Below are 25,367 nucleotides of genomic sequence, written 5' to 3'. Positions count from 1 at the left end.
GTCTCCTTGCGGATCCTTCCTCTGGTAAGCACTTACATATCTTAAACACATAATTTATACACAGGTTTAACTATAATATATTGTGGGATAATTATGAATGTTTAGAACAAATAACAGAGAAAATGGAACATACAATGAATTGTCTTCCACGATGAAAGTCACATATTCATACACACAAATATATAATCTTACTTTACAGAACAGGATTAATCAGTTCAGTCTTATATCAATTCTAGAACATATGAAATATGACTACAAGTGCATTTGTGACAGAACAATATAAAAGTACAATTGATATCCACTGTGAACTGTCTATATTTAACATAAGCACAAAATGTTCACAGTACAGCCTGCTTGTAACAAATACACCAAAATAGGAAATAAATATTAACAACAACGAAGGGAAAAAATCTATTCAAACACACTCAGTATTTTGTTTTTATTTAAGGTGTAAAAATTTAATCTAATTATTGCATTTGGTGTACTGATGATCACACTGTACTGTTTTCGCATGACTATTCGGTGATACAAAAACACATCCAATGATATGTAAATATACTGATAAAAATAACACTTTTTTAACACCAGCACTTACTCCCGTTCCTTAGCTTCAGTTTATTTTATTGATCACAATTAAAAGATTGTTCTGCAAGGCTTTTAATCTTTGGTTTGTTTCTCAGAAATCCATCTTGACAGAAGAACCACCTGCCAAAAACACACAATCAATAATCCCTCCAGAATATCACAAATTTGTTTTCAGAATGACTATAAAAAGTCCTTGTTTTATAAATGTTTAGGTAAAAAGGTAAAGTAGTCCCTCTGCTTAATTAGTTAAGTACTATACTATGAAGACATATCAGGCAATGGAGGTACAGCTCCAACATTTCTTACCTTGGCACTAGATTGAGGTGAGTGGTCAGCTTCGCACACCAGCTGCTTTACCCCCTGGTACCCATTGGATAGGAAGCTAGATGGGCCCCAGGGCCAGGGCGAATGATATGGGGAAGATAAATATCTTGCCCCTGCTGAGAATCGAAACCCAGCCATTGAGCCTGTAGCCCACAGCCATACTGACTAAGTTACCCTGACCCCTAATTGAGTGTGTGTGTGTGTGTGTTGGAAGGGACTGTGAGCTGGGATGGTAACATATGCATGTTAAATGAATATTAACAAACTTTCAGATTTTAATACATCTAAAATATCATCCATTTTTCGGTATGCATGATGAAGTTTTACGGTGAAAACGTGCCAAGCCACATATATGTTTCCAGCCTTGCCCACAATCACTTCCACCATTCACCAGTACTACGCTGTTTGTTCTGTGTACTCACTGCATTAGGCTTTTATGCATGTTTCAGCTCAACGTCGAAGAAACTGCGTTTTCTTTTCCAATTTTTGTTCCCTTTTCCTTTACTCTGATGTTTACTTTAATTGGTACTGTTCATTACAATAAATACATAAATAAATATAAAAATAAACACATATATAAACTTTTTAGCTCTTAAGGTATTCTTTCTAAAGTATAAAATAATGCCTTATGTGGAGGTTAAGTCTGTCTATGTTTATGGGCCTGAACTATTGGAGAGATTTTCTTGAATTTTTGATACTGGAAACTTACAATTTGTTAAGCAATTCTAATTATCAGTCATATTGATTCATAATAAAGCCTACTTTACACAAGACTACAAATGGAATCTCCCCTGGATGCCAGAAACTTAATATATACTTCAATGATATTCAATATGGGAGACCTGAACTAAAAATAGTCTGTAGTTAATAAGTTCTTCCAGAATGATGACTATGATGATGATGATATTGACAACAAAGATGATAACACAACAACACAAATATAACAGTCTGTAACATATGTACAGTTGAAAGCAGTAACAAGAAATGTGACCAAAGTAGGATTCAATTGTACATGTGTTGATATTGCATTCAGATTTTCTATCGTTAATGTTCAAATACAGGTATGGCTAATGGATTACATGTGCCCTGAAACATTTGTGGTTCAATTTGTGTTTATAAATCATACGATAACTATGGACATTAAGCTGTAAACTAAATAACGATGAACAATGGGAGAAATGCTATGTGTAAGGAAGAATATACTCACAAGCTTTGTTGTCAGTCTTCCTTTCCTGATGTCAAACTGGAGCTGGATGAGATCCATGATGTTGAGTGTCGTACTCGTGGTTTGTGGAGCAATGTCAGTAGGAAACTTTTCAGTCTGCAGTAAAACAAAAGTTAGTTCCAGGCAAGACACTTCCACACACAAATATTTCCTCTCCTTTAAAGAATACTGTTAGTTCCTCGAAACTCTAGCCATTGTAGAGGTGTCATACCATCTCTCGCAGAGCTGGGGGGGGGCAGTCTTATCAACTTATATCAGCGTGGGTACTACCAGTTTGGAATGTAGCGTCTTGGAGTGTGGTCAGGTGTATAGTACTTTGTGTTACTTGTTAGCTGGTCTCTGCAGGCAATGTTTTCCGCTTGGGGAGTAGCTCTGAACGTCACCATAGCAAGCGTACAGTTTCGCGTGCTTGACAACAGCGTTTACCTTTCCGCGCAGCTAAAGTTACGAGGCATTAACTATACAAGTGATTTTAATAAATTTTAATATCATCTATTTCGTTATCAGCTTGAAAATTTTGTATCACTCACCATATTAATGGGAAAGAAAATGAAAATGTACAAATGAACAAAATATTATTCCAATTAATAATGTGACGAAATATAACTTCTGTCATGTCAACTGACTGTTGTTCTGAAGGGGGATACCAACATTTTGGATGAATACATCGCTTCCTTCTTCAGGGTCAAAGGAAGTGTACTGAGGATGTGATAAAGTGGTCACTGACACCTACAGAGGGGGGAGAGAAGACAGAATCTGGTCTGGGCAAACATAAACTGTGAACAGGGGGGAAAAAAAACGAAACTAAACTCCATGGCCTGTAGTCCGCAAACAAACTATACCGACCAAGCGATAGTCTATTATCGGTGAAGTGGGTGCAAACTTTTGGAGATAGAGGGTGTCATGTAGTCAGCGTAATGGATTCCCATGGACGTTAATTTCGGTTTTCTAGACCGGAGCTGCTAGGTCCTTGAAATAGCTCCTCAATTATCCTCACAAGGCTGAGTGGACCCCATTACAGACCCACTACTTCTCAGGAAAACTGGTAGGAATTGAACACAGGACCTCTGGATCTGTAGCCAGGAACTCTGAGTACTAGACCACAGAGGCAGTCACTGTGAAGAGAATATGCGATACCCCTGACATTTATCATGACCCATATCCATGACAGGAGAGGAGATGGCACACAGTTATGCTGGAAAGTTTTTGTGCAACTTTTATTTTAAAGGATATATACTGCTATTTATTTGAATCACATCCTACTGAACAGGCTGATGTAGCAGTAATTCTCAAGACCAGTATGTGGGAGGGGCTTAGTTCAAATTAGAGATCTGACACTAGCCATCCTGACTGACATTCTTCAGGATTTTCCTCAGTTTCTCCATGCAAATACCAGGAAGTACTTCAACTAGGCTACAAGTCTTCCAAGTCCTTTCCAATTTTTCAATCATCCTATCATTGATGCTCTAGTCTAGATACTGCCAGTATTATGAAACAATGAACACCCACAGACCCACTATCCCTCTTCATATTGTTTAGTTCATTTGTCAAACATTATGAGACAGAAAATAAGTTTAAGTTTACCTTAATTTACTCACGTATATCAAAATAAAACATGCAAGCACAGAGTGACTGACAATTCATCTCACCGAGCATAAAGTTCTCTCCTAACTGTGGCAGTAAACTTGTTGGCAAGGCAGAGAGTAGCTGAGGCAGCAAACACAATGTTGTACAGGAGGACAATCTTGAAGTTGCCCAGCCACTCAATACGTCCAAAGTCACCAAGAAGGTCAAAATTTGTGATACCTGTTATTAGAACAAACTACAGCATAAGTTTTGAGATTTCCATGATGATGGTTCTTCAGATTCTGAGATTCAGAATTGAGAAACAGTGCAGACTTGTAGACAGATACCATCAATGTTCCAGAGGAACATGGTGCATCCATCTTCAGGCACTTTCAGTATCTACACTGTGGGGTCGTTACTAATGTTCACCACACACGCTTGCTATTTGCCTATTCTCACTGATTCGCCCTCATTGTTCGTTCCACCGCGAGTGTGCCAGCAGATTCTTGCTCCTCTGTAGTAGGCGGAGTCTTATGGCCGTTCAGCTGGCCTGTCTGGACAGTGATGCAGCGCTGCGCGCACTGGTAGAAATGGCTGCCTCGGCTGGTTGCTGGAGACTTGCGGCTACTACGTCAGTTGCCTGGTCACTGTGAAGAGCTGATGCCTCTGTCTGGGCTGCTGTCTCGGGATGAACTGAGTGTGTCGACTGATGATTGCGAGCTTGGGGCTCCGCCTTTTATACCATGCTTGATGGAGGAGCAAAACTTGCAGTTGTGATTGTGAGCGCTGGTTGGCTAACGCATGTAATGACCTGAATGTGGGCTAGACAGCGAGTGCTGTGTAAATGTGAGCGTTAGAAGCACTGTGATTGGTTAGCGCGCGTGATGGTGAAAAGTGAGCTGGACAGCAGGTGCTGTATAAATATGAGAGCTGACAGCAATGTGCTATTGACTTAGTATGTGTGATGTTCCCACAGCACACTGCTATTCTGAAGATGGATGCAGGAAGTGCCTCTGAAATATCTGTATCTGCCTATAAGACTACATCATGGCTCAAACCTGAGCATCAAAATCTTAATGAACTTCAGTGTCATTATTCAATTATACATACACCTTTAATAACACAACAATATTTAAAATAAATGACACCTAAAACATGTTCTTCATTAAAAGTGTAGTTTTAATACTTTAAAATGTTATAAAATGTCATTAAGACACTGCATGTATAATCATATACACTAAAAGTGACTATTAAATACTTTAGAATGTCTTTAATTTATATCATATATTCTTCTAATTCGCAACTTGTTTTGGCCGCACATGGGCCATCATCAGGCAAACTTTTCATTGGTGAGGAGACCACCCTACTGTCCGCTTGTCTTCCGTGCTCTCCGGCATGTCACTGTTTTGTTGCTGTGTCACATATCTAGAACTGTGTCGTCCTATTGTTTTTTGCAGCTATCACAGTTTTGTATGTTCTTTTCTCCGTATGTGTGTCTTTAGTGTGGTCTTCTCATGTCACACCTTTTACCGGAAATGAATGCACACTTCATGCACACCTTTGGAATATCTGGTAATGTAATGACATGCATTACTTAAGTATTTAGATGACAGTGTTACTCTATGTTTTGAAAAACACATTAGCTCGCTTTCTAACGTTCAGTTTTAGCCGCATAATTGCATCATACGATGTGTTAGCTGACATTTAACTTTAGATAAGTGTGATAGTATGTATACTTGTTGAAAGCAACAAAGCATGGTACTATACACATGAATTCTTATAAATAACCTTTGAACAGAGGTCTGAAGAACACTGCAACTATTGCAGACAAGGTCTGATTAAGGAAATCAAGATAAAGTTAACACTTATGATAACTGCATTTCATAGGGATCCAGCTGAGATAAACATGTTGTCATGTACTGGACATCCACAACTGTTTCATTTCAATCTATCGCTTCACTCATTATTACAGTGCAGTCTGGATCAGATTTTAAGGTATTCTCATTTGTCTGGTTCGGGTATGCATACCTTATTGTAATTAACTCTTTGTTCTTTTTAAACTGTTTAAAGCAATGACCGGAATAACATACAGTGTTGCAACACCAATAAAATCAACAACAAAGCATAACAAATAACAAGGATGCCCATGAAAATATTAATTCACTTCTTATTTATTTACATGCAAACTTCACGGCTCAAAAGCCAAGTATAAAGTGAGCATGAGTATAGAAAAAGAAACAAAATACAAGATTAAGGCAATTTACATTATTTGAATGATAATTAGCTGACTAATTTGTCATTTAATCTTAATTCACACCCAACACTGGTCATGACATAAGTATATCATAACTAAAATAAACATAATGTGGGCTTGTGAAGAATGCTGTCTTGCTAATTTAAATGAGTGTAGTTGGTTGAGGCACTATGCTACAAGCCGGAAGGTTGCAGGCTCAAGTCCCGATGAGGTCATTGGATTTTTTCAATTGACCTAATCCTTCCGGCCGCACTATGGCCCTGGGGTCGACTCAGCCTCTAACAGAAATGAGTACCAGGAATTAATTAAATAATTTTCCTGGTGTGTAAAGCGCAGCCGGCACGTAAGGCTGACAATCTTACCGCCATCTTTGAGCCAACTGTCTACAAAATGTGGGAGCCTCATCGTCTCACAACCCTATGGACCTTCACAGCCTGTTACAGGGATACCTTTACTTTTTAGATACTTGTGATGTTTAGGCTGCTAGTGGTCAATAGCTATAAAACTATACAGATTTTGCTGCTGAGCGTCCACTCTTGTTCACTCATGCTGATCTGTTACACTTGGGGTTTAAAAAAATAATGTACTACCTTACTACAATACTTCTTCCGTCTATTGAGTAACTTGGGGGGCATGTGATAGCATAGATGGTTGAGGGGCTATGCTACAAGCTGGAAAGTCACAGGTCTAAGTCCCAATGAGGTGGATTTTTTTCAATATACCTAATCCTTCCAGCCGCACTATGGCCCTGGGTCAACACAGCCACTAACATAAATGAGTACCAGGAATCTTCCTAGGGGTAAATGTGTGGCCAGCGCATAAAGCTCACAACCTTACCGCCATCTGTGAGCCAGCTGTCTAGAGAAAATGTAGAAGCCTCAACGTCTCACAACCCTATTATACTTCACAGGCTGTTACAGGAATAGCTTTTACACTTTTTTTTTACTTGAGTAACTCAGTTTTAGTGTTAACACATTCTCACCTAGAATGCGTGAAAGCAGAGGCAATGCTGAGCTTAATATCAATACAAGGCCGCAATTTGCTATGATGTGAGTCAGCGAGGTCATTTTGGTCCTTGGCCTCATTCTTGATAGGACCGGTAAAGTATAAAGTCCAACAGATGATGTGGCAATCAGGTAGAATATCAACGCTATCTCCAGTGCTGCACCCACCGGACCCAGTTTGGACAGAGAACTAATACCTAATGTGAATTGCTGCAACAAGCAAATTAATTACAGAATATGAAATTTCAATAAGCAACCATTTAAATGTTTCCTGTGCAATCAATTGAGACAGATGTTCGGGGAAAAGAATGGAAGTTGATAGGAGGATGTGATGGTGTAGGGATGGGCTGTCGAACTTCATGCGACTGAGGACATGAATTGTGCCCTAGGTACCTAACTGCAGGCACCCTGAAAATAATACATTTTCTGACATAACAGCACCGCTTCTAATTTGAGTGGTGAGGCAAGACAACCAAGCACAGCATGTAAAAAGGCCACTAAAGAGTGTCTCCAGGTCAATCATGATTAAAAATCAGGCACTAAAGGCTTGCTAGATTGGACTGATAATGTATCAAATCATGCAGTCATTCTAATTCTATACTCTTATAAGTTATATGTTATGCATCACAGGAAATCAACTGAAATCTTACAGGCATGTCTCATACAGCTCTTTAACAAGACTTCCACTTTTTTTTTCCAAGAGAAAAAAAAAAAAACAATATATATTTTTGGCAAAGTAAGGGATTGCTTAAATCCTGCACAAAACCAACTGGCAGGAAACACATATCCCACATATTCCAAGTCTCACAGCCCTGATCTAAACCACAGGCAAGTTTGAAGAGACTATGGGATGGAAATTGCATAAATATTGCTATAGCTCAATATGTGTTGATGTTATTTGACTGAATATACTTAAATCTCTGCATGCCATGAACCAGTATGATTAGCACAGAGTACTTTCAATACAACCAATAAGAGAAGGGCTATCAATTAGCATAGCATTTCTGTCAATAGACGGCAACAAGTGTGACATACTAATGTTTACAGAAAGGAACTATCTTTCATATTAAATATTTATGTTGTAGTTTGCAGGCAATTTGAGAAAAATGTTTCTGTGGACAACTGCATTTACCACCAAGCATGATTGGTATATGAAGCAGATAATTTTATGGAGAAGGTAACAGGGTTAATAGACACATCAAATGATCTAAACATAACGATATTAACAATTAATTAAAAAACACACTGAAAATTGTTACTGCTTTTGTCACAAAGAAGTGAAATTGAATCTGGTGTACCGTTACCATCTTTTCACACCTGTACATATAGTAAATGAAAACAGTAAGTGTGTGTATGTAAATTTAATAATAATTGACTTACCCTTGTACTAAGTGGAAGTGCTTTTATTCCTATGAGCAACTCCAGTGTATTCTGGAGTACCATAAGCACTGTGACTGCTGTCATTGCACACAGCAACAGCATGGCCACAGGATACATCAGGTTTCTCTGTAGTGATGAGGTATGTCTTTGTTTGTCTGAAAATAAGCGAGTTGATCAATGCATTACAAGATATTAAACTCCTGGAGCCTAATGTTGAGCATAACTCACTGTAGTGGCAAAGTGCCACAATACACAACTTCAACGCAGATTCAATGTCAATTTCAAATCACTAAGAAAAGTAGTTACAAGTATATTAACACTTTGCGGACCGGCAATTTAAATATTTAAATCACCCTGTGGACCAGCATTTTTAAACCTAGTACCCTAACTTGTGCACTGTTCACTTTAAAAATTAATACAAAATCTCTTCTCCTAGAAGTGCTTGGAAGTGTGATATTTCTGGAAACATTCCCCTTTGTGAAGTGGCATTACACAGAACTTACAAATGTAGACAGTCATACTGCTTTTTTTGTGAACTGTACAAACATGGCATTGCCTAGAACAGGGGTCTCCAAAATTTTTGAACCGCGGGCCACATTGAGTAATTCAGCACTTTCAACGGGCCTGATAAAATGAAAAATTAATAACTCTAGGTATATGAGTTTTATTGAAAGCACAGAATTTCATAAACTAAATACAAAGTACGTGAGAATAAATTATTGTATATTAATGACAACAGACAGTTGCAGCAAATGCTCATATTTTCATCACAAATTATAATAAAACAATTAATGTGAACGATGGAACTCTTTTGCATTCTTAAAATCTGATTAAATTGAGGTTCAAATTTTGAAACGCTAATCACAAGTAGCGACTTTAAATGTTCATCGGATAAATTTGCCCTGTATTTCGACTTGATGTACTTCATCTGGGAAAAAGTTTGTTCACACGGATATGTCATCCCAAAAATGGAGATAAATTTACAAGCACATTTCTTTAAATTTGGAAATTGCTCAGAGTTCAGAAAGTTATAAAATTTGATCAAATTTCCTTCCTTGTATTTGTCTTTAATATGATAATTTTCATGAAGTTCAATAATTTCCACTTGAATTTGACTTGGGACATCTGCTGCATCACAGTCAAATGGATTTTGAAACAATCTAATTTCTTGAGCACCGGAATCCAAATCAGCAAATCACTTCTGAAATTGTTCTTTCATATCTGAAATGACTAAATTTGCAAAAGAGGAAGGAAATTCTGCTTCACCCTTTTTATGCAACTCTTCACAGTATAGCACATGAACAAAGTTACAATTTTTCACTTGGCTTTCCAGAAGTATCAACTTTGCTCTGAATTCCTTGATAAGTTCAAATAAATCACAGACTAAGTTATTTTCACCCTGCAACTTTAAATTCAAATTGTTCATATGGTTCACCAGATCGGCAAAAAATGCTAATTTCCAAAGCCACTCGGTATCTGATAAAAGTGGTTCGTGATGGTTTTTCTCGGTAAGAAATATATCAATTTCATTCCTGAGCTGAAAGAAGTGTGAAAGAACCTTTCCAAAGCTAAGCCATCAAACTGCAGTATAATATGTCAGGTCAATAAGCTCTGAATCACATTTACCAGTACTCATTGAAAAATTAGTTCAATTGGCGCATTTCTGCACAATTCTTTCGCGGGCCGGATGTGGCCCGTGGGCCGTAGTTTGGAGACCCTTGGCCTAGAAGGATGCTTCCCCTTGGAATGTTCACTCTTCACAATTTTCACGAGGGTATGTTTCCGCATATCACCCTAGAGTCGCCCTGGGGGATCCACATGAGGCCTGCGTGGGGTGGGAGTTGATGGGCCCGATCGCACTAAGTCTGTGTCTGACTCTGGTTCTGCCGCCACCATCTGGTCTGTAGCCCAGACCTTTGCCACATTCACCAGAAATGCTCTGTATTTCAATTTGGAATCAGGGTTTAGATTTTTGTAAACCAAAAATGAACTGAAAATGGTACAATTTATAAGCCACAAGGCAACTTTCTTTGTCCACTTTACTGTTTTCTGAGGAAGAGAATAATAGGCCAAGTACTAATCGGTTCTCCCTTCATGACCATATTATACTCGGAAATACAAACAGGCTTCTTTACCTGCCCATGTCTCCTTTGAACATCAACCATGGTCGAACTGTGAATTGTGGAAATCACATTCACAACACGAGTATCCCGGGGGAAATCACATTCACAACACGAGTATCCCTCCAGGACTGAAGAAGAATATCCCCCTTCCTCCTGAATGTGGTTTCACCACGTTTCAGGGATTTACATTCCTCTTTCAGATCTGGAGGAAGGCCTCTGTTCACCCTAACTGTTCCACAAACACATACTTTTCTCGAAAGAAGGTATTCTGCAGTTACCACACTGTAATAATAATTGTCTTGATAGACAAGGTAATTTTGATCAAGATAGGGTTCCAAAATGGAAAGAATAGTTTCTTGTAATTTCTTTGCTTCACCAGAATAAAATTCTAAATTTCCAATATAGCCTGAAGTGCTTTCAGTAACTACACGAACAAGTAGGCTATACTTTCTTGTTCTCCGAGAGATCACTTGGTCTTCAACCGCTTCCGTCCTTGATCCATATTGCACTACTAACTTACTGCCTGGTACATACAGCTTGAAGATGAACAAAGACATTTTCCTTTGGAGTGGGACAGGAAAACAGCGAGGTCATGTTACTGACTATTAAGCAAACATTTGGGAGGTCTATTACGCACCAGTTATGCATCTGCATGGCACCAGAGCAAGGTATAGTGTGTTGCAACATAACGTGTCCTAAAATCATAATACATGGTACTATAAATGATTCATTCATTTTTAAAACGCTATATTTTCCAAAGCATTATATGTACAAAAATGATTGATATATAAAAAGAACCGTAAACTCACCACGTTTTCTTCAAACTCTACAAATGTTCTGTGTGCCCCTTGGGTCACACGACACACGTCCACGCGGTAGTCGAGCTCGTTCCACACATTTTGTAGCATCATCCTGTCAATGGTCATCACTGCAGCATCGATGCATTCCCTCAGCTCTACTAGTGGGGGTACATAAACATGATCCTTAACGTACCCCCAAAGGAAGAAGTCACAAGGCGTTAGATCAGGTGATCTGGGGGGCCAAGTGAACAGAGCTATGTCATCCTCACCAACACCCCCAATCCAGCGATGCCGAAGTTCATTGTTTAGGTAGCGACGAACATTGCCGATACCACCACAAAATGCTTTGTTTAAATGGAGGTTCTTTTCCATACTCTCTTTTGAATGCGCGTTGCACTGCTATAACAGACGAACATCTCGCACATTCCAACAAAAAAAACAACTTTTCCTTGCTTTGTCACCATTTTGTAAAGGCACTGAATTCATGCTGCCAACTGGTGCATATAATACAAACTTGGTGAGTTTACGGTTCTTTTCATATATAAATCATATTTGTATGTATAATACTTTGGAAAATATAGCGTTTTAAAAACGAATCAATCATTTATAGTAGCCCTGTATTATGTGACCGGTCCGCCACGTTTAAAAGCGAAAAGCATAATATTATGCGACTAGTCCGCAAAGAGTTAAGTCAAGCGAAGCATCAATCACAGTCTTGGTCCATTTCGAAACTCTGAATAAAATCCATGTTTTGCATAAGATAATGAGAAATCTTACACTGTTGTATCAGTTGTTTATGAGCCCTGAAAACCACAGCATTTGTCCTATATATAATTTTCTGGTCCAGCACTGTGGTCAAAGAAGGGTTGATGGGGCTCCTCAAGTGTACCAAGAATCTCTGAATGTAAATTGCACATCCAAACAACAATATAATACAGAAATGGATAGGTCTCAATTAGCAGTAACTTTAACATCATATTGTGCTGATGAGAAGACCTTTCTGGTCAGACCTTAAGATGACTGAATAATTCAGCTGAAGAATTTTTCATGGAGATAAATATAGGTGGGGACACACAATGAATTAGTTTCTTTATTGTTAGTGGGGTGCGACTACATCCCTTGTACTGCTGCCACTTCTGGCCTATTGTACCAGCCCCAGATGATGGGTGAGGGTGATTGTGGAGCAATTGGTGGAATGAAGATTGGCAGAGGAAACCGAAGTATTTGGAGAAAACCTGCGCCAGCACCACTTTGTCCACCACAAATCCCACTTGACTGGACCCGGGATCAAACCCGGGCCGCCGTGGTGGGAAGCCAGTGATTAACCGCTTGAGCTATGGCACGGCCATGAATTACAGTTTACAGCTACCCATAAAATTACATTGAAAGCCATTCTGTGGTTTTAACCTTTATGCTCCAGGAGTAGGGGATATAAATAACCTACTACTACAGCACTGGTGGTTCCATAACAAGATTTAAATGGTAAACAATGGGGCACTAGGCCTGCTGGCCTGCACAAATGCCATTAGAGTGGTGTGATGAACAGGCAATGAAAATTAAAAGGTCAAACATGCCAACAAATGTAAGCATTAGGTGCTGAACGCAAATATTTGTTTTATAGTAAGTAAAAGTAAAGCCATCCCTGTACCAGGCCCTGAAGGCCCATAGGGTTGAGACATTGAGGGTCCCACATTATCTAGACAATCAGCTCAACGATGGCGGTAAGGTTGTCAGCCTTACGTGCCGGCCGCGCTTTACTCCCCAGGAAAATTATTTAATTAATTCCTGGTACTCATTTCTGTTAGAGGCTGAGTAAACCCCAGGGCCTAGCGTAGCTGGAAGGATTAGGTCAACTGAAACAAATCCGATGACCTCATCGGGATTTGAACCCGCAAACTTCCAGCTAGAATGATAATTATTTACATCCAGTTTAATGACACGAGATGGACAAGGCATGTAGCATGCATGGGGAGAGAAGAATGCACACAGGGTTTTGGCGGGAAAGCCAAACAGAAAGGGACCACTCAAAGAACTAGATGTGGGTGGGAGGATAATATACTTGGTCGTCAACTTATGACCGGCCGCACTTATGACCACAAAAAATGAAAAATAAAAGATGATTAAAATGTAAAAGTTTTTAAAAATAAATTATAAAGATGATAAAAAGATTAGGAATGTTAAATAATACTGTTAATAAATATATGGCTGACATACGACCAGATCGACTTATGACCTGTCAGTCAGAACGGAAGTCGGTCGTAAGTCGATGACCAAGTGTACTAAGATGGATCTTAGAGATATAGGATGGGGTGGTATGGACTGGACTGATTTGGCTCAGGATAGGGACCAGCACTTCTGAACATGGTAGTGAACCTCTGGTAAAGGTAAAGTTGTCTCTGTGCTTAACTAATTAAGCACTACACCACGAAGGTGTACAGAGAAGTGGACGTATAGATTTATATTTTCTAATAAACCTCTGAGTTCCATAAAATGTTAGGACATTCTTAAGAAGCTGGGCACCTGGCAGCTTTTCAAGCGACTCAATTAGTTAATGATGTTGTCACTAAGTCAGAATACATAACATCAAGTCATCAGTGAATAATGAATTGATAAAGATGTGGAAAGAAGCAATTGTAACCTAATTTAAGGTACCATCCCAGTATTTGCATGTAGGGACTGAGGAAAATGATTAAAACCTCAGGCAGGTTATTTGGTGCCACAGCCAAGAGTCACTCTGGGAACCTTCTGTGTACAGGTTAGAACCAATACTGACTGAGGCACCTGTCCAGGGGAATGTGAAATGATAAAAGGAAGGGACTGTCCTGATGAGATCAATATAAGCCTCTCCAAAGCGAACTCCACATCAGAAGTACCTAGAACTTTCCTCCTTGACTGGATTTCACTGAGTCTTTCCCCAAGACCAGACTGAAGAGCTCCATTTTGGAGCGTCATAAGGCCATTGGAAGGGTTCTCCATAACATCATCTTCACAGCCTGGGTGAATAGGAAGACGACACATGGGTGCAGGCGACACGTATGACTTGCTGGTAGCTCTTGCCTGAGAGAGTCGTCTCCTTACACAATCTTCCTCTAGTCGAGCGACAAGGAACTCTTCGTTTAGGTCACGAAGAAACTGAGGCTTCACTAGAAACTGTCCAACCACACCAAACAAACGCACAAACCCCAAAGGTGTACACACTGAAAAACACAAAATAATGGTTACAAATACAAGTGTGATCGCTAGTAGTACAACATGATTTCTGACAGTCAACCCTCTAAAGTACAGAGATTTTAACTTTACTTTAACACAAAGAAGATTAGCAATTTGTTAACAGGGTGCATGCATTTCATATCAGTCGCAGATAAGCAGTGATTATTTCACTAAAAACACTTGTCTTTATATTGAAAATGTAGCATCCTCTGTCAGGTAGGGACTGAATTTTTAAACATAACTCCAATAGACTTTAGGGGCATGTGGTAGCATAGCTGGTTGAGGCACTAGCTGGAACGTTGCATGTTTGATTTCTGATGAGGTCAACGGATTTTTCAGTTGACCTAATTCTTCCAGCCGTATTATGGCCCTGGGGTCGACTCAGCATCTACTGTAAATGGGCATTACAAATCTTCCTGGGGGTTAAGGGTAGATGTTGTGTAGAGCTGACAACCTCACTGCCATCTGTGAGCTGACTTTCTAGAAAATGTGGAAGCCTCAATGTCTGATAACCCTATTAGCCCAGATTTTGATGACCTGAAAATATTTAAAAAATGACCAAAAAAATCCAGAAAAATGACCTAAAATATGACTCAAAAATGTAATATGCAGGGCCCGGATTTTGATGACCTGAAAATATTAAAAAAGTGACCGAAAAATCCAGAAAAATGACCTAAAGGAGAGCAGAAAGAACACTTCGCTTCCATGTTATTCACATTTCAGAAAACATATGAAGAAAAATTCCCTAAAATGGCCAAAAATGACAAGAAATATCCTTAAATGTCCAAAAATTTACCAAAAAATTACTCCCAAAATGGAAAAAAAGACCTTAAACCTAAAAATGTCAAAAAATTACCTATAAAATTTACATTTCTGTAACCAGCAGCTCATATCCGAGATTTATATTTTTAAGAGCATTGCATAGGATGACATGTCATCAAAATCCGGGCCCTGCTGATAACCTTACAGGCCTCCACAGCCTCTTATAGGGATAGCTTACTTTTTACTCAGATAAATTTTTGGCTTCAATGAGTGAATAGAATTCCATTATAAATCACATGTATCTTAATATGTATACTTTTGAATCAATCTTAACTTTAGATTGCATAGGAGCAGCAGAGGGCTACTGTGAAAATGGTAACCCCCAGGTTCCATGAAATGTTGGGAAATTCTACAGTAGCTGAGTGACTAGCAGCTTCAAAAGGAAGACTTCAACTCCATGGTGTTAATTGGTTATTTGTGTATGTATTTGACCTAAAGGATTTGGGAAGACGTAACCAATTGCCTGCTTTTGGAGTTGATAATGATATTTCAAATCCAAATTCCTTTAAAAGTGACAACAATTAACAATCTGTATTGAAATGTGGATAGGATTAATGTGAATTTACCTATCTGAAATCATAATTTCTTTTTTAAGTTCACTAAATTGGTCAAGCACGTAAGCATCAGATGATAAGATGATTATTAAAAGTGAAGCAGTTGACAGAGTGAGAATTTGCAAAGTACTCGAAGAAAATCTGTCCCCAGTGCTAATCTGTCCACCACAAATCCCACATAACATGACCTGGGATCAAACACGGATCTCAGGGGCACAAAGCCAGTGACTAACCGCATGAGCCATGCCATGGCCTCAATCACAAGTAAGTAACTTCTTACTACAGAGCATTCATTAGATAACCAATACAACTCAACTATTCAATAAACCGTCTACTGTTAACGAACATGAACATTCATCACTGTCATCACAAAAGGTCAATAATGAATCCTATCTTAAGGCAATTCATATCATCATACTATGTATCCATCTACTCTGGAAAAATGTTGATTCATCATCAGAGAGTAACATTCAATTCAACAAAGACTGTTATGTATCTATTATAAAATTACTGGATTCTATTTTAACATACTCCTGGTATTCATATACCAGTGAGAAATCTAAACATGCATATATAGGACTTTCCTTCCATAAGGGCACCAACACAAGGTAAAATGTATTCGGGTTCACGGAACAGATGAAGTATAACCCATTTTAACCATTTCTATGCCAAGCTAGTTTGGCTAATTTTAAAAAGAAGTGTCAAAGAATATATATATATATATCCATAACCTAACCTAATCTAACATATCACAGAACATATACACAGGTCCACAGTACAGAAAGGTTTAATACCAACGTACCATATACATCCAAGACTCCTAGGTGATCATTTCTGAACATCTTTTTTGGTCTCATCTGCCCTGTTCAGTGAGTTACAAGCCCTCTGATTTGACAATAAAATACTAGGAAAATAATCACTCAAATTTCCCATTATATGATTTTATACGTCCTCTTAATACTCAACATATTCATACATTTAAAATTATGGTACAATCTCATGTTACTTACATAACAGCATAAGAACACCAATAAATGAGATGCATGAATACAGGAAGGGTAAATAGTAACTCCACAAGTCTGCAACATAAAACATACAAATTGCAGAAAACACACATTGGAATTAAAAGCAAAGCAAAATCACCACTACACTGAAGGCATTAGACAACTTACTGAGCAACCTGTATATGTTCGACTGTTCCTTGTCAATAAGGGCAGACATCACATATGTCATTCCGAGTAACACGACTGCCAGAAGGCACAGAACTACGAATGTTTCATACACTCGTGCCATCAAACCCTGAAAAGTAATGCAGAAAATTTTCATGATTACTGTCTTCTGGGATGGGCAACAGTGCTGTCTCGTAAAATTAGTGACATTACGGACGGCTGAACTGCTGAAGACAGTGGCAGTATGTTCTCAAATTTTGGAAGAAATTCTTTATCAGAGAACACGGCATTACATCATACAAGATAGCAATCTTCACAGTCACTGCCATGACAACATTCAATCTGAAAAGAAGTCTTCCCATCACTCTAACTAACGATGCTTCATCACACAACACACACTTAGCCATTCTGCTATTTTCCAATAGAAATTTGGCTGTTTTTTCCTTGTGATTGGAAGAAGTATGAAAATGTGATTTCTGCTAGTTTTCACATAGTTCTTCCACTTCATGACATCAATGCAAGAAACAAAGCAAGCATAACATTCCGTATCCTTTAAGATTTTAATATTAGACCTTCAAAAACTTTATCATTCAGCAAAAATCTCAGATACTCAAGCAAGATATCTCATCTGAAACACTCAAAGATACTCAAGCAAGATATCTCATCTGAAACACTCAAAGATAGAAACAATGAATGAGATATCTAAACATAATCAATTAAAGGACTGAGTAAATGTAATTTTAGGTTAGAATATCAATACAAGTGGGTTGCTCAAATGATCTGCATGTTCATTTGCAGTCAACAGAGCAGTGACTCCAGCAGCAGCAGCCCAAGAAATTCTTTACTGAGCAGAACCATTGGACCTCATATAAAGGTGCAAAACTATTTAATTCACTGCTCTTATATCCGTACATGTACACAGTAAAGCAGTCAATGTAATGAAATTCAATTTTATGAATGCCAAAAATTCCCACGTCTGAAACAGACTACTCCACAAGATGCAGATCTTGTGGGATAAGAAATACAAAAGGAGTTCTGCTTTCTTGACATGCTGAAGATAATGAGATGACAGTAGTAAGATTTTTTCAGAAATGGGGAAATATCTGTATTTAAATGCAGAACATGTAAACCAAGAAATTACGAAGGACTTCATTGTATAATTGTAACAGCCTAACTGAAACTCAGTGAGGATGGTGTTAAAACACAAGGAAACAGCGCCTGACATTCAGGTAACTGAAAAAAAGAACAAATCCTGAGCTAAGAAATACAGAAAGTGAAAAGGACAAAATATCAACATTTCTGTCACTTCACTTTCTGTCATTCATTTTAAAACGAATGAAGAGAACTTATAAACATTTTTGGAAATTACATGCAGAATAAGGGATCAAAATAGTTTACATGTTGCAACTGTAATATTTCTCACCTTGCGATAGCCTGTGAAACCTTCAGATTCTGTGAAAAGGTAAGCAAACGGCAGCAGGACGAAAAGAGAGAGATTGGAGAAGAGAAACACGTGATTCCACAGACCTAGAAACAGCATACAACTCTGTAAGTTAGGGAACAATTCTTACTGTTCACTGGAATACAGAATATTATAATCATTTCCACACTACATTTATTTTATTCAAAGGAAACACAATTGTAAATAATAATTCAAGGACTAAGAAAAAGAAAAGAATTAACAAATTCCTCTATTAAAACATACGAAATATCCACACCATGACGAGGGGGCCCATGGTAGTGAAGCTGGTTGAGGCACTAAGCTACGAGTCGAAGCTCACAGGTTCGATTCCAGATGAGGTCATTAGAGTTTTCAATTGACCTAATCGTTCCAGCTGCACTATGGCCCAGGGATTGACTCAGCCTCTAACAGAAATGAGTACTAGGAATCTTCCTGGAGGTAAAGGTGTGGCCGGCGCGTAAGACTGCAACATCACCGCCATCTGTGAGTTGACTGTCTAAAAAATGTGGGAGACTTGATGTCTCACAACCCTACAAGCCTCTACAGCCTGTTACAAGGATAGCTTTATATTTTACCTTTATCACAACATGAAGACATATTACAAATGTATGAAACAATTTATATAAATAACTCCTGCTCTCTGCTTTCAGACACTTTACTCCACACAGATAAAATGTTGTCTGTGTGCTTAACTAGGCACCATGTTATGAGGGCTTACAGACACTAGAGGAACAGCTAATTCCATGCATTCTTAACCTCAGCAACAGATGAGGATGAACAGTCAGCTCCGTGTCACGATCACTTTACATCCAAGGAAACAGCTCCTGCTGTTCATGGATAGGAGGTGGGCTAGGCACCACAAATAATATTGATGCTGTGGAGAAGAGAAAAATCTCCCATCCTGATGGTAATTAAGCTTTGGTTCTTTGGTTGTTTAGCCTGTAACTGCAAAGCCATACCTACTGAGACACCATGGCTCCCCATACAGAGATAAGGGAATCAAATGTTTATAAGTAACATCACCAGTAAAAGTAAACAAAAGTAAAGTAAAGGTATCCCTCTAACAGGCCGTGGAGGCCTATAGGGTTGTGAGACATTGAGGCTCCCACATTTTCTAGACAATCAGCTCACAGATGGCGGTAAGGCTGTCAGCTTTATGCACCAGGCACCCTTTACCCCCAAGGATATTCCCAGTACTCCTTTCTGTTAGAGGCTGAGTCGACCCCAGGGTCATAGTGCTGCTGGAAGGATTGTCAATTGATAAATCCACCTCATCAGGATTCGATCCCACAACCTTCCAGCTTGTAGCATAGTGACTCAACCAACTACTCTACCACATACCCAAAACATCACCAGTACATATCTTTATGATGGACAGTAATGTTAGACGTTAATAATGGCGCTCTGCAACTAGAGTGTCTCACAAAGAAACTGTACCTTGTATGAGTGAACTGTTGAGCCATTTCACATAGTAGCTGTTGGGGTAGTAGAGAAGGATCTCATTGCTCAATATGGAGATAGGGAGCAGCAGTGCAGAACCCACTGACACGGCCAGTGAGAATGTACAAAGCCACAGACTGAAACAAATAATTCAGATAGAAAGCTTGAAAATTTGATTTAATGGCTTTATATACAAACAGTTTTCTGTATGTGTGTGAAACTTGGTCTTTGACATCAAGGGAGCAACATAGACTGACTGTGTTGAGGAGAATATCTGGACTAAAGAGAAATAAAGTGACAGGAGGTTGGAGAAAACTGCATAATGAGTAGCACGTATGGGGGAGAAGAGGAATGCATACAGGATATTGGTGGGAAAGCCAGAAGGAAAGAGACCACTGGGAAGACCAAGGTGTAGGTGGGTGGACAATATTAAAATGGATCTTAGAGAGATAGTATGGGATGGTATGGATTCGATTGATCTGACCCAGGATAGGGACCAGTGGAGGGCTCTTGTGAACACGGTAATGAACCTTAGGGTTCCATAAAACGCTAGGAAGTTCTTGAATAGCTGCAGAACTGGCAGCTCCTCAAGAAGGGCTCAGCTCCATGAACAGTAAGTAAGTAAGTAAGTAAGTAAGTATATAAAAGTAGTTTACAGTAAAAGTCATGAAGTTTTGTGGTTATTTTTTATTGTCTCACAGAATGAATGGTACATATACAGAGGCCGAAGAAAGAGGAACCATACAGTGACCACCTCCAGGTCTCCCTTAAGCCGTAAAGCTTCCCTCTCCAGCATGCGTCCTTCTATTCCTCATCCAGCAATTCTGTTCACATACTGATAGTCACAACCATACCATAACCTTTGTTATGGACAAGCACTTTGGACCAGTTGATACAGACAATTGCTGGTAGAAATTGGGAGGCATTGAATTCCACCATCCCCACTATTTCTGGAACTTCTTTCCATGGCCAGAGTATGCTGTGTACAATTTAGTTTTCCTCTGAAACATGTTTCACAGCTTTTGTAACTGTCAACAAAAGGTGCCAATAAATACGTGACATTCTTACTTAAAATATTATAGTTAAATGTTATACATTTTTATGAATTTTTGCATAAAGTGAATCAAATGATTTATAATGGGTAGGCTGTGTATACTGTGTACTTCTCACCTACAAGACTACTCCAATAACGTTTGGTACTGAAGTTGTACAATAAAAGGTGAGAGATGGGTTCCATTTTGATATTTGCTAGTTAAACATAACCTCTATTTTAAGCAATGCTGCAAAGACTGAGTGACTGACAGACACACAGGCAGATAGATAAGTAGCTAATTCTGGGTGATTAAATGTGAAATAAGCTTATTCAGTCATTTTCTAGCTCAGTCATTAATAGACATATTTATGGCATGATTACTCAGATGTCATTTCAAATCAAGCAAGTCATCTCTCAATTTCCAATTCTTTGTACATGGCCTTACTTCAGAGACTTCAAATAATCAAATCCTCAAGTTATATGGGGGGGGGCATTTATTTTCATCATGCTACTGTAAGCATTTTATACTAAAGCACCGTTTCCTATTTGCCCTGTAGAGTGATGAGGCTATATTCCAATTACCTGATCCTGTAAACTGTGACCTCATCTTCATCTGTAGAGAAATAATCTTCTCGGTCTTGTCTTCTAAACCTCCTAATGATTGCATAGCTCGACACATACAAAAGCAGCAGCAACAAGAGGAATATCTATAAAACAAAACAAAAACACATGGCAGCAAGCACACAGCAATTCTGAGCAACACTTCACATTTCAGATCAACAACCAAAACTTCAATATGATTGTATCAGACACATCACAGGGTCTTAAGTCTGGGAGGAGAAGGAGATTTGGGGGGGGGGTACATCTGAACTGAAAAAAAGGCAAACCTATCCCTGTAACAGGCCATGGAGGCTCATAGGGTTGTGAGACATTGAGGGTCCCACATTATCTAGACAATTGGCTCACAGATGGTGGTGAGGTCATCAGCCTTATGCGCTGGCCGCCCTTTACGCCCCAGAAAGATTCCTGGTATTCATTTCTGTTAGTGGCTGAGTTTACCCCAGGGTCATAGTGCAGCTGGAAGGATTAGGTCAATCCAATGATCTCATCGGGAATCAAACCCATAGCCTTCTAGCTTGTAGCATAGTGCCTCAACCAGCTATGCTACCACTCTACACAATGTATGACAGAAACTCCGTCCTAAGTGCAACAATTTATTGTAGTTCTTTTGTCTTCTTTTCTTCTATACTACATGTTTCGGCCGTAAATGGACGGCCATTATCAGGTGTATACTCTCACGTAGCTGTTACACTGCTACTGCTATTGTTACTGCTGTAACAGCTACGTGAGAGTATACACCTGATGATGGCCGTCCATTTACGGCCGAAACATGTAGTATAGAAAAAAAGAAGACAAAAGAACTACAATAAATTGTTGCACTTAGGACGGAGTTTCTGTCATACATTAAAACAAATTTCTTAGGAAATGGTATATTCCATCTGTATTAAAACTATACATCAGGCATTTTAGTGCTACCTCAGGGCTTCAGAAGACACTGATATGTAGCCGCGCGCCGACGTACATCTGCCACGACAGTCGCTCGAGCTTGAGTTCTTAATCTCTCGGATAGGGTGCTTTGGATATGGGAGTGGTACACACTTCGGGGTACAAGAATCCGGGGTCTCCAGAACACACCGTGTATTGCAGTCTTAATTTCAAATTTCATACAAAGATCAATCTTTACATTGTCCTCCGAGCTAGCCGCTCCGTCCATCCTACTCGCTACCCCTACTGCGCACTTCTCTGTTCTCTGCCTACATTTCAACAACCTTCTCCCCCGCCCCCAATAACCGATGAACCACTCTATACAAGTCCCCCAGTGGACATAAAAAAAAACAAGAAAAATAACAACAGGAAGCGAAGGGTCCAACCCGACATCTGTCCTACATTCGTAGTTTTCGAGATGCCCATCATAAACCTTTTTAGGTCTTCAAAGCACACGAGCAGTGAACCCAAGACCCCTCCTGGCCGGTCTCGCACAATGTCAATTCATGGGTTTATGACTCTAGGTGCAAACTGGCGACCTTAGGGACAATAGCGACACCCCTAAGCCTAAGGAAGACAATAGCTGAATTACAACTAGACGGTCCCGGGATGATATCTCGCCGGAGGAGCGTCTCCCAGGGCGTGAAACAATGCATAAATTCGTCATACCCTTAATTAAATAATTTTGGCGAGGGACGTACGGTTACAGATATCACCAAACTGGTAGGTCTAGCAGAGAGACTTATAGTCAGGAGTCAGTTGGTACAAAATATAAAAATATGAAGTTTTCAAAATAATAAAATTAAGGCCATGAACACACACCAGTTAAAAAAACACATTGCACTGAAAAATATACCAGATACAGAGGGACCCATACTTATGTTCCTTAATGTGAGGTTTTCTGTCTTTTAGCATTCAATTTTAATTATCCCAAATCAATCAAGATTTTCCTCAGCTTAGTATTCATATCCAAAGCTCCCAGAAAGTAACCTTAAATGGGCATGTCAACCTACACACAACGACAACAAACAAAAAGAAACCCTGTGGTTTTAGTCCGCAAGCGAACTATACCGACCTAGCGAAAGACGCTTGTAGGCGAAGTTAGTGCGAACTTTAGCGGACAGAGGGTGTCGCGTGGTTCCCCACGGCCATTAATTTCGGTTTTCTAGACCGGAGCCGCTATTTCCCTGAAACAGCTCCCCAATTATCTTCATGAGGCTGACACACACTGAAAACCCCCAATATCAAACCAAAGGAATACTAATTAGGCTAGAACCTGAAACCAGAAAAACGTCAGTAACTGATAAACTTATCAGAACAACTCTAAACACATGCACATAACGAGATAGGCAGGGCCAAGCTTGCTCTGCAGTGATAAGTCCACAAAATGGCAGGCCGCAAAGTACAACTACGTTTCTTTTTTCTGGCAGTACACAACATTAAGCATTACCAATAAAAGCTATCCCTGTAAGGGTCCGTGAAGGCCCAGAGGGTTGTGAGACGTCAAGGCTCCCACATTTTCTCTAGAAAATCGGCTCACAGATGGCGGTAAGTTTGTCAGCCTTAAGCGCAGGCCGCCCTTTACACCCCAGGAAGATTCCTGCCACTCATTTCTATTAAGAGGCTAAGACGACCCCAGGGCCGTCGTACTGATTACTGAAAGAAAATGTGGGAGCCTCGACGTCTCACAACCCTACTAGCTTTCAGGGCCTGTTACAGGTATAGCTCTACATTTTCTTTTATTGCTAGTGGGGTGGGACTAAGTCCCTTGTACTGCGGCCACTTCTGGCCTATTGTAACAGCCCCAGATGATACGTGATGGTGATTGTGGAGCAATTGGTGGAATGAAGACTGGCAGGGGAAACCGAAGTACTCGGAGAAAACCTGCCCCAGCGCCACTTTGTCCACCTCAAATCCCACTTGATCAGACCCGGGATCGAATCCAAGCCGCCGCGGTGGAAAGCCAGCGACTAACCGCTTGAGCTAAGGCGCGGCCTTACCTTCACCTTAAGTTCTATCATAACTCACTGCTTACATAATGCCTAGACTTGTAAGAAAACGTCCCATTTTTTTAAAAATCTCACTCATCTGCTTTCATTAGCCTAACAACAAACTGTTGCAACTCAATATAATCATGAATTAATTAAGGCCGCAGGCCACGAATAAATATTATATTCTGTTACACCTCCAGAATGAAACGTGCCAGATCTTCCTTCAAACAGTTCATGGAATTAATGGACTGCTGTAGGTAAATTCGTAGCATCTTTGTCTTCACGTTCGATTTACTACATTTCATATTTATCTCTCAATGCGTTAACAAAGTTACCATCTAAATAACACGAAAACAAATGCCACGTAAAGCAATTTGAGGGCGTAACTGTCCACTTTCTCCTCTACCGCATTTTACAGGAGGATCGCTCAGCATTGTTCTCCCACTCTAAGATTATTTTTAGACCTTCCCGCCCCCTCGAAGCCTATGTAAATAGTTCTTGAAATAGTTTCGGGTATAACCAGTACACAGGCGTTTAGAAGCCCCCCTCCCCCATTCGTCTATTTTTGGGATTACATCAACACACTTTCGTAATCTTAATCTTGATCCCCAGACAATTCCGCCTTTCTTAAAGCCTGACAAGGGCTATGAGTGGTTAATATACGGCAGGCAGAGGGAACGGGCACGAACGAAAGGAACACTCGTTAACGTTACCGCGGCTCTTACACAGGCCTTACACTGACCGCCTCTGTGGTCTAATGGCCAGAGTTCCTGGCTACGGATCCAGAGGTCCCAGATTTTCTGAGAAGTAGTGGGTCTGGAACGGGGTCCACTCAGCCCTGTGAGGATAACTGAGGAGCTATTTGAAGGAAATAGCGGCT

The 25,367-nt window shown here is 39.6% G+C and overlaps 1 protein-coding gene across 2 annotated transcripts in view; it reads right to left on the bottom strand.

Annotated features, from left to right (window-relative positions):
- Nucleotides 1-120: 120 nt before the first annotated feature.
- Nucleotides 121-25,367, bottom strand: part of LOC111862369 (protein Lilipod) — a 52,663-nt gene continuing 27,416 nt past the window's right edge. Inside the window, exons 3-13 of one of the 2 annotated variants that reach the window (XM_023847687.2) lie at nucleotides 21,534-21,658; nucleotides 19,916-20,055; nucleotides 18,440-18,543; nucleotides 17,020-17,146; nucleotides 16,858-16,926; nucleotides 14,135-14,458; nucleotides 8,339-8,493; nucleotides 6,937-7,168; nucleotides 3,784-3,940; nucleotides 2,117-2,230; nucleotides 121-705 (exon numbers count right to left, since the gene is read on the bottom strand). In XM_023847687.2, the coding sequence (XP_023703455.1) occupies nucleotides 2,128-2,230; nucleotides 3,784-3,940; nucleotides 6,937-7,168; nucleotides 8,339-8,493; nucleotides 14,135-14,458; nucleotides 16,858-16,926; nucleotides 17,020-17,146; nucleotides 18,440-18,543; nucleotides 19,916-20,055; nucleotides 21,534-21,658 (1,536 nt within the window). In that variant the 3' untranslated portion in view covers nucleotides 121-705; nucleotides 2,117-2,127. Of the gene's footprint in view, nucleotides 706-912; nucleotides 1,026-2,116; nucleotides 2,231-3,783; nucleotides 3,941-6,936; nucleotides 7,169-8,338; nucleotides 8,494-14,134; nucleotides 14,459-16,857; nucleotides 16,927-17,019; nucleotides 17,147-18,439; nucleotides 18,544-19,915; nucleotides 20,056-21,533; nucleotides 21,659-25,367 lie in introns of those variants that run through there. The other variant, XM_023847688.2, reaches the window with a different exon arrangement.

This window comes from Cryptotermes secundus, unplaced genomic scaffold, assembly GCF_002891405.2.
Source record: "Cryptotermes secundus unplaced genomic scaffold, Csec_1.0 scaffold550, whole genome shotgun sequence".
NCBI lineage: Eukaryota > Metazoa > Arthropoda > Insecta > Blattodea > Kalotermitidae > Cryptotermes > Cryptotermes secundus.
This window is presented reverse-complemented; position numbering and strand designations above follow the sequence as displayed.